The sequence below is a fragment of the Hemibagrus wyckioides genome, linkage group LG29 (assembly GCF_019097595.1).
Source record: "Hemibagrus wyckioides isolate EC202008001 linkage group LG29, SWU_Hwy_1.0, whole genome shotgun sequence".
NCBI classification, from domain to species: domain Eukaryota; kingdom Metazoa; phylum Chordata; class Actinopteri; order Siluriformes; family Bagridae; genus Hemibagrus; species Hemibagrus wyckioides.
In genome coordinates, this window is record NC_080738.1 from 19538146 (window position 1) to 19548424 (window position 10279).

General features: G+C 44.1%; 1 protein-coding gene and 1 long non-coding RNA gene across 4 annotated transcripts; one reads left to right on the forward strand and one right to left on the reverse strand.

Moving 5' to 3' along the window:
• Nucleotides 1-319: 319 nt before the first annotated feature.
• LOC131349034 (uncharacterized) lies at nt 320-4139 on the reverse strand. Its single transcript, XR_009204028.1, has 3 exons — nt 3581-4139; nt 545-617; nt 320-465 (listed from the first exon to the last, which is right to left on the reverse strand). It is a non-coding gene; the product is annotated as an uncharacterized LOC131349034 (long non-coding RNA).
• Nucleotides 4140-4193: 54 nt separating this feature from the next.
• On the forward strand, nt 4194-10165 carry dnaja1 (DnaJ heat shock protein family (Hsp40) member A1). 3 transcript variants are annotated; one of them, XM_058384338.1, is made up of 9 exons: nt 4194-4344; nt 5381-5534; nt 5877-6066; nt 6972-7076; nt 7301-7528; nt 7606-7720; nt 7823-7938; nt 8149-8252; nt 8916-10165. In XM_058384338.1, the coding sequence occupies exons 2-9, from the start codon at nt 5403-5405 to the stop codon at nt 9141-9143; spliced, it is 1218 nt and encodes a 405-aa protein (XP_058240321.1). In that variant the 5' UTR covers nt 4194-4344; nt 5381-5402; the 3' UTR covers nt 9144-10165. The 3 variants fall into 3 exon arrangements, with proteins under 3 accessions (XP_058240321.1, XP_058240323.1, XP_058240322.1); XM_058384340.1 differs by having other exon boundaries at nt 8152-8252; XM_058384339.1 differs by lacking the exon at nt 4194-4344 and adding an exon at nt 4419-5269.
• The last annotated feature ends 114 nt before the right edge of the window (nt 10166-10279 follow it).

Consider the following 10279-nt stretch of genomic DNA (forward strand, 5'->3'; position numbering starts at 1 on the left):
GTGATTGGAACACCTGAGTTCAATGATTTGGAGGGGTGTCCCAAAACTTTTGAAATATAGTGTATGTTTTATTTTATTTTTTTTTATAAATCTCTCATTATTTCTCATGCACTGGTCAAGTTTCTAGGTAGAGCTCTTTAATCTTGGAACTAGGTGTTACACCTTCTCTCCATAATAACACACTCTGCCGTATAAACACACACATTTTCCTGTTACTGAAATACGTTCTGCCTTTATTAGTGTGCCTTGACACCCAGAGCTGTACACTTTATTTGACTTTACTTTAAAACATGAGCAGTGTGTTTGGACCCACCTGACTCAGGGTTTTGTAGACTCTCATGTGGTTCATGAAGCACTTTCAGATTTCACTCCTGCCTCAGGTTGTCTGCTGCTCTTTGGTGAAAATGAGCCCCTGTTCCATCAAGAACTGCTGCAACTCTTCACATATCATGCCAGGGGTTTTTCCTGAGGGATTAATAAAGTATTTTGATTTTGATTTTAGAGCCTCACAGGCTTTACAGCTCTGTCAACCTCTGTAAATTACCTGGGTTTCACTTTGTCTCAAGGACAGGGTCAGCTCTCCGCTGACTGTGGTCAGGTTATCCAGAACGTCCTTCCTGCAAAGATAAAGAAAAGTCCCTGTAGATTCCTGGGCCTGGTGAACGTTTGTCACTCTTTTGTCCCTGACTGTACCTGCTGGACAAGATTTTGAAGTCTGCATGCTCCATAAACAGCCTAGACAAACCAGACTGAACAGCAGTCTGGAAGCTCTTACTGGTCACTTTAACCATATATAGCTGACGCAGTACACAGTGAAGCTTTGGCTAATGTCTTCAGACACCTCAAATAATTTCTAGTACATCCCGGCCCAACAAAGATCTATATAAATGACAGCAGGTTGACCCCTGTGGGCATCCTGGCCCAGGAGCATGGCCTAAGTGACTACCTGTCCAAAACTCTTGACCCCATGGTAACAGGTTTACCTGCCTGCCGGTGCTGCCTGAGCTCTAGGAGTCCACTAAAAGGCCAGTGATGTATTCTATTATTAAATCCTCTCACTTTACAAAACTCACATCAGGTCCAAAGAATACTGAACAGCTCCATCAGTACTCAACCCCACGCTGGTTATGAAGTGAGTGTACTTGCTTTTGTACTGACCATAAGTCCTAAAAAAAAAAAAATAAACCATGAAAGCAGTACTGTACAGCGGGAATAAGAACACAAATTATAATCAACTAAGACCTGAGCTCATGTTCAAAACTAAACAGAAATAAAAACACATTTTTGCCCAGTGTTAACTCATCATTAAGGTCCTCATCGAGGAACGCTCACCTATACAGAGCTTCACACAGAGACCAAGCACAGGGACCAAGCACAGAGACCTAACACAGGGGCCTAGCACAGAGACCTAGCACAGAGACCAAGCACAGAGACCTAGCACAGAGACCTAGCACAGGGACCTAGCACAGAGACCTAGCACAGAGACCAAGCATAGGGACCAAGCACAGAGACCTAGCACAGAGACCTAACACAGGGACCAAGCACAGAGACCTAACACGGGGACCAAGCACAGAGACCAAGCACAGAGACCAAGCACAGAGACCTAACACAGGGACCAAGCACAGAGACCTAGCACAGGGGCCTGGCACAGGGGCCTGGCACAGAGACCTAACACAGGGACCTAGCACAAGGACCTAGCACAGAGACCTAGCACAGAGACCTAACACAGGGACCAAGCACAGAGGCCAAGCACAGAGACCTAACACAGGGACCTAGCACAGGGGCCTAGCACAGGGGCCTGGCACAGGGGCCTGGCACAGGGGCCTGGCACAGGGGCCTGGCACAGAGACCTAACACAGGGACCAAGCACAGGGACCAAGCACAGGGACCAAGCACAGAGACCTAACACAGGGACCAAGCACAGAGACCAAGCACAGGGACCAAGCACAGAGACCTAGCACAGAGACCTAGCACAGAGACCTAACACAGGGACCAAGCACAGAGACCTAGCACAGAGACCAAGCACAGAGACCTAGCACAGAGACCTAGCACAGGGACCTAGCACAGAGACCTAGCACAGAGACCTAGCACAGAGACCAAGCATAGGGACCAAGCACAGAGACCTAGCACAGAGACCTAACACAGGGACCAAGCACAGAGACCTAACACGGGGACCAAGCACAGAGACCAAGCACAGAGACCAAGCACAGAGACCTAACACAGGGACCAAGCACAGAGACCTAGCACAGGGGCCTGGCACAGGGGCCTGGCACAGAGACCTAACACAGGGACCTAGCACAAGGACCTAGCACAGAGACCTAGCACAGAGACCTAACACAGGGACCAAGCACAGAGGCCAAGCACAGAGACCTAACACAGGGACCTAGCACAGGGGCCTAGCACAGGGGCCTGGCACAGGGGCCTGGCACAGGGGCCTGGCACAGGGGCCTGGCACAGAGACCTAACACAGGGACCAAGCACAGGGACCAAGCACAGGGACCAAGCACAGAGACCTAACACAGGGACCAAGCACAGAGACCAAGCACAGGGACCAAGCACAGAGACCTAGCACAGAGACCTAGCACAGAGACCTAACACAGGGACCAAGCACAGAGACCTAGCACAGGGGCCTGGCACAGGGGCCTGGCACAGAGACCTAACACAGGGACCTAGCACAAGGACCTAGCACAGAGACCTAGCACAGAGACCTAACACAGGGACCAAGCACAGAGGCCAAGCACAGAGACCTAACACAGGGACCTAGCACAGGGGCCTAGCACAGGGGCCTGGCACAGGGGCCTAGCACAGGGGCCTGGCACAGGGGCCTGGCACAGAGACCTAGCACAGGGACCAAGCACAGGGACCAAGCACAGGGACCAAGCACAGAGACCTAACACAGGGACCAAGCACAGAGACCAAGCACAGGGACCAAGCACAGAGACCTAGCACAGAGACCTAGCACAGAGACCTAGCACAGGGGCCTAGCACAGAGACCTAGCACAGAGACCTAGCACAGGGGCCTAGCACAGAGACCTAGCACAGAGACCTAGCACAGGGGCCTAGCACAGGGGCCTAGCACAGGGGCCTAGCACAGGGGCCTAGCACAGGGGCCTGGCACAGAGACCTAGCACAGGGTCCTAAAACAGAGACCTAGCACAGGGGCCTAGCACAGGGGCCTAAAACAGAGACCTAGCACAGGGGCCTAGCACCAAATGTTACGGTACTTCTTCACAGAACCAAAGGGTGGGCTAATTCAATTGAATTCTCTAAAATTTCATTTAAATAGCGCTTAACAATGAACAATGTCACAAATCAGCGTTAGTGAAATATAAAAATTAAGGAAATAGATGATATTTGTGTACATTTATCCCTAATGATCAAGCCTGTGGTGAGAGCAGCGGTGAGGGAAAGCTCCCTGAGAGGACATGAGGAGGAGAGCTGGACTGTCCGGTCTGTGGATAAGATGGTCAGAGTTTTTACCGTTTCTAAACAATTTCTTTTGACCAAACTAATGAGCTGAAGGAAAATTAGACCAGAAGACTTATACTTTACTCTCACTTTTTACATAACAAACACTCACCAGAGTCAGCTGTCTTCCTCGTGCAGCTCTTTATCCATCCTTCTCCACTCCTGTCTTTTTTATTGAGAAGTTGCGAAGTCGATGTGAGCTTCATCTTCATCTTCTGTAGTTTCTTTCTTTTCCACGCCGCGAGATGAACTCAACCTTCAGCGTCGGATTTACTGACCCAAACACCTGAGGGGGGGTCGTTAAAAGGGGCCGGCGGTGGGTAAAATTGGCTGATAAATAACGATTATTTCTCATTTTTATGGCCTTTATTCCTCCCGTCAGTGTGGTATTACACCTCTGTGATGTTGTCCTGATAATATTATAGATTAGTAATATACCTCCATCCTGTTATACAGATCCACTCTCACCCTCTCTCCGTCGCACCTGGCTTCACCTGTGAAAAGCCAAATTTCTTTTGTTTTTTATTTTTCACTGCTTGTGATTCTTATCCACAAGAGCTGTACAGTGTGTCTGTATTATTATTATTTACGCACAAAATCTCAATGGCGCTCAAAATATGTATTAAATTATCAGGATCTTTTTCCTGTCCAACATGGCGGCGCCGTTGACGTGTTTGCCCTCATTTCCGCTCAGCTTGAGTGCGCATGCGCGTCCCAGTCCCCGGTATCGCGCATTAGGAAATCTTCAGTGTAGAGAAGATTCCAGACGTCCGTGTGTGTGAGTGTGTGTATATGTGTGTGTATGTGTGTGTGTGTGTGTGAGGTAAACCGGAGAAACCGAGTTCGATGAGAAAAGAGCTTTTTCTCCATCACACAGTAAGGGGAATTATGATGAATAATCGGTCATGATCGTCAAAAAGCTGTAGTTAACGAGACGGGCTGGTTTGAAGTCGCTAGCTAGTTAATGTGTTTTGCTAATCTAATGTGTTGTGTGATTTAGCGCGTGAGCCTGGGTCAGGCAGCAGTTTTGACTTTTTTACTAAAAATGTGAATACATTTTTTTTAAAACGTTATTAACTACAACATTGTTAAACAGAGATGATCCGATTTGTGTCAGTTTCAGTTCTAGACCTGTTATAATCGATATTTGATCAATATTGTATCAGACCTAGCTTACACTTTGTTGATGTTTACCTCTACATCTTTAATAAATTACAGTATAATTACTATTCTGTTCATCCAATATAATGTTTCTTTCAAATATTTGGTATAAGAGGAGTAAAGAAACAGGTCCCATAATGAGATTTAAATACCAAGAGATCTATATCTTGCAAAAGTTTTCACACCCTCACGAGCCATGACAAAAGTTTACCTTCCTTTCTGAACACGATATATAAAATAAATAAGTTTATTTTCTAATAACTGACACAGACACCTGAACAGCACTCCTCTTCATTTGTTATCATCACACCTGACTGATCTGATAACACTCTTTATCCAGGAACTGGCCCCGCCCCTTTTCCCATACATGTTCACAAAGCTCCGCCCACCAAACCTGTACAGTGGTTCAGAGAGAGGTGTAATGTTAACAAATACACTCAGGCATGTCAGAGTTTCAGCTCTGTATAAACAATCACCTTCAGATTTATTAAGGTGTGAAGGACGCGTTGGGGGTGGGGCTGTAAAATGATTGGCAAGATGAAGCCAAATACAAACTAATAAGCCGGACTGGAAGGAAGATTTCCACGTCGTGTTCTTCTACTCAAGCCTCTGCGTCTTCCTTGTTTCTGACCTTCTTTACGTAAATAAAATGCAAAGTCGAGCAGCATTAAACCTTTTTTCATCTGAAAATATTATAGCTGAAGTCTAATCTGTTGTGAGTTATTGTAAGTAAATGTCTTTCTCTTTCCAGTTTAATATTGTCTGTGGTCGAGATGGTGAAGGAGACGGGTTTTTATGACGTCCTGGGCGTGAAGCCCGGCGCCAGTCCAGACGAGCTGAAGAAAGCTTATCGCAAACTGGCCTTGAAATACCATCCGGACAAAAACCCAGCCAAGGGGGAGAAAGTGAGTGACTTATCAGTGTGAGGTTTATGTGCATGAGTGGTCTGGAATGTAATTTCTACTATAAATACTGCCATATGATGAGAAATCTCTTATTTATTCATCTTAACACACCGTTTTTTATTTCTATTTCTTAATGACATCATTTTATCATTTTAATCCACTCTAAAATTCATCTATAAAATGACTGTATTCTGTTTATTTGTGAAATATTTAAAAAATGATTGTGTGTGTGATGATAAAATGTCATAATTTTGGGTTACTTTTTTATTAATTTAGCTTCGAGAGGTAACAGGAAGTAGGCAAAGTTTGCTTCGTTATGGTGAGCACTTCCTATCTGTCCAGTTTAAACAGATCTCTCAGGCGTACGAGGTGCTTTCTGACGCACAGAAGAGAGAAGTTTACGATCGAGGAGGAGAGGCAGCCATTAAGGAGGGAGGGAATGGAGGAGGAGGAGGAGGAGGCTTCAGCACACCCTTGGACATTTTCGACATGTTCTTCGGCGGAGGAGGACGTATGCGCAGAGAGAGGAGAGGTACACTACCATACATACATCATATACACTATATTGCCAAAAGTTTGGGACACCACAAAATTCAGATTCAGGGGAGTTCAGGGGTTGGGCTCGGTCCCTTAGTTCTAGTGAAAGGAACTCCTAATGCTTCAGCTTCATACCAAGACATTGTGGACAATTTCATGCTCCCAGGACCTAGCCTAGCACAGGACATGGATGAGTGAGTTTGGTGTGGAGGAACTTGACTGGCCTGCACAGAGTCCTGACCTCAACCCCATAGAACACCTTTGGGATGAATTAGAGCGGAAACTGTGAGCCAGACCTTCTCCTCCAACATCAGTGCCTGACCTCAGAAATGCACTTCTAGAGGAATATTCACAAATTATTCAAAAATTTTCAAAAATTCCTGTAAACACACTCCTAAACCTTGTGGAAAGCCTTCCCAGAAGAGTTGAAGCTGTTGTAGCTGCAAAGGGTGGGACAACTCCATATTACATTCATGTGCATGTAAAAGCAGACGTCCCAAAACTTTTTGCCTGACTCACAGTCTCCACTCTAATTCATCCTAAAGGTGTTCTATGGGGTTGAGGTCAGGACTCTGTGCAGGCCAGTCAAGTTCCTCCACACCAAACTCACTCATCCATGTCTTTATGGAGCTTGCTTTGGTCACTGGTGTGCAGTCATGTTGGAACATGAAGGGGTCATCCCCAAACTGTTCCCACAAAGAGCATGAAATTGTCCAAAATGTCTTGGTATGAAGCTGAAGCATTAAGAGTTCCTTTCACTGGAACTAACCCCCTGAAAAACAACACCTGAACTCAATGATCTGGAGAGGGGTAACCCCATTACTTTTGGCAATATAGTGTAGCTGTAATGAATGTCTGAAGGATCTAATAACAGCATGACAATCTGTCTCATGTTCTCAGGGAAGAATATTGTCCATCGGCTGACCGTGTCTTTGGAAGATCTGTATAATGGAGCCACCAGGAAACTGGCTGTACAGAAAAATGTCATCTGTGAGAAATGTGAAGGTAACCAATCATCTGAAAAAACTTTGTTTACTTTAATCTGTTATTAATGACACTGGAGACTCCTTACATAAACGTTGCATAAACATCTTAGATAAAACCAAGTGTCTGTTTTTTTTTATATATATATATATAAAACCCTCTTACTGTGGAAATGATAAAGTATTAGCGCAGTAACCAATCAGAATCCAGTATTCATCATCACTCTGGTGTGTCGTGTTCCTCAGGTCACGGTGGACCTAAAGGTGTGGTGGAGGTGTGTCCGTCCTGCAGGGGGACAGGAGTTCAGGTCAGGCTGCATCAGTTACTCCCCGGCATGGTGCAGCAGATCTCCACCGTCTGTGTCAGCTGCAGAGGTCAGGGTCAGCGCCTTAGCCACCGTAACCGCTGCAAAACCTGCACTGGACGCAAAGTCCTGCGCCAGAAAAAGATCCTGGAGGTGCACATCGATAAAGGTGATTGGGGCGGAGCTAACGAAGGTAAAAGAATATGAAGTGAAGGAGGTTGTCTGACTTGGTGGTGTGTGTATCAGGTATGAAAGATGGACAGAAGATTGTTTTCCATGGGGAAGGAGACCAGGAACCTGGACTAGAGCCTGGAGACATCATTATCATCTTAGAGCAGAAGGCACATCCCATCTTCACGAGGTACACAAACTGTCATTAATGGAAGAAAACATCTCTTTATTTATACTTTAAACTAATATATATTATCAGAGTGCTCGACCCATACATTTATTTTCCACACAGACAGGACATGGATCTGATCATGACCATGGAAATTCAGCTCGTGGAGTCGTTGTGTGGTTTCCAGAAACCCGTCCAAATGCTGGACAACAGAACACTGCTCATCACCTCACACCCAGGTGAGTGCTCTAAGCTTCAGGTGTGTAAACTCCACCCCTCACACCCGGGTGAGTGCTCTTACCTTCAGGTGTGTAAACTCCACCCCTCACACCCGGGTGAGTGCTCTTACCTTCAGGTGTGTAAACTCCACCCCTCACACCTGTTGTGATGACAGATGAAGTGATTATATTACACCTTTCTTCTTTCTTCTTTTCCCTGTGTGTGTCAAGTAGGTGAGTTGATCAGACCAGGTGATAAGAAGTGTGTGCTGAATGAAGGGATGCCTACGTACCGCCGCCCCTTTGAGAAAGGCAGACTGGTCATCTTTTTTAATGTGAGTGACACCATCACTGAAACCTTCCACATACTCCACATGATGGACACATCATCTCCAAGCCTTTCTCTCTTTCTTACTGGACATCATGCGTTATATAAAGCCGTTACACCATTAAACCCAGTGTAGTGAGCGTGTCGAGTGAACTGGGAGCCATCTGGGATTCAGCCTTATTGTGTTTTAGACTCAAAATTCAGAAACATCAGTGTGAAAAGAAATGATTGTAGCGTGAACTAAAAAAAGTAAATTAGTTTAAATATTTTAGATAATATTTTTTCGTAATATTTCTGCTGTAATCTGTGACTTTCTTTCTAAATAAATGTAGATAAAGTCATCCGTCAGTTAAAGACGGTTACTTTTTTGTCGTTTAATTTTTCTGGGTCTCACTTCAGCTCTTTTACTGACCGCAGGACGTTTAGTTAGTCGCTTGTTTCCTGTTTTAGTCGTTTGACATTTTTTATTTTTCTTTTCAAACCCATATGTGTACTTTATATAGTATTTTCCTTTTTTAGTCATTTTTTACTCACTATTTATAATTCATTTTAACTTGTCATGTGTCGGAGGTTTAAATAAAAAAGTAACATTTCAGTCAAAACTGCAGTATATAAAATCCGAGCTGCTGATGTAACATTTGGATATATTCCTCTTTTTGTTTATCCGCAGGTCGTCTTCCCCGAGGCTAACTTCCTCCCTGTAAACAAGCTGAAGCAGCTGGAGCAGTATTTGCCTTCCACACGAGAGAAGAGCGATCCCGACAGCATGGACGATGACCTCTACATCTACGCTGACCTGGAGGACTGTGATCTGAGCCAGGAGAGACCACGTCACCGCTACATTGAGGAGGACGAGGAGGACTTTCATCCAGGAGGAGTACAGTGCCAAACCTCATAGAGCTTCCTTCCACTGCCCGTACCATCCACCTCACTCTTCAGATGAAGCTCCATGATCAGATTGTGTTGGTGAAAAAGTGAACGATCATGTCCATCACTTAGATCAAAACTTTTTTTTTTTTCCTTTTAATATCAGTGGGAGAATCTCATGTGTTGGAATCGTGAGCAGGTTTTTTTTTTTTTTTTTAGAAAGGATCAGGTAGTGTTTGATTCTTTCTTTTGATTCCATCACACTTACAACTGAGGGCAAGAGAAAGCAGAGATCTCATTCACAGAGCTGCTCATTCTTACAGAACCTGCAAAAAACGAAAAGCCACACTGTTTATTGCTTGTTTTTGTTTAGATTTTGCCATTTTTAAGGATACTGTGATTTAGAAAGCCAAAAGATTTTCCTCCGACGTATAAGCAGTGTTACTTTAACATTTAAACCTTTAATAAGTGTGAAAAGGAAAAGAAAATAAAGTCTACTAGAACTGCTGTTTGTATAATGACCTCTAACGGTGACCGTAAACTGAAAACGAAACGATTCTGGCTCACTAGCTTTTCTCTGTCATGTGTAGCAGCATTTGCACTATAAATTGACTGACATCTGATTTTATTTTATTTATTTACAGCCTTTTTTATGTGAATTAATTCGCCAATTACTTCAGCTGTGTTCCTCTTTCTTGCACTTATCTACGAATTCGTTATACAGAGCAGTGAACTGATGCACTCGATTAGTTCTGAATAACTTTTAAATGCAAATTCTGTCATCAGACCCGTATTTTCCTTTGTGTTTGCCGAACGTCGTTCCATCAGTTACCTGTAACCTGTGAGGCCTTAACCCGGGAGCGAGGAGCTGGGTCCCGTCCTCCAACAAGAGCTTCACGGCAATTTTAAAAAAATCTGTCAGAAAGAATCTTCTGGTTTTTTTTAATGTGGTTTTTGTTTCTTGTACTTTAAGGTCGATTTTATTAGGACCAATAATACACTTTATTTGTACTTTAACTTAAATCTTTATTAAACTTAAATCTTTCTTCTCTACCTGGTATTTTGGGATCTTTTGAAATCTCTTTCATAAATATCAGTGTTTGTTTATTTTATATAGTGTTTTTGTAATCAGAGTATTGATCTTGATAATTTATGTTTATTTAAAAA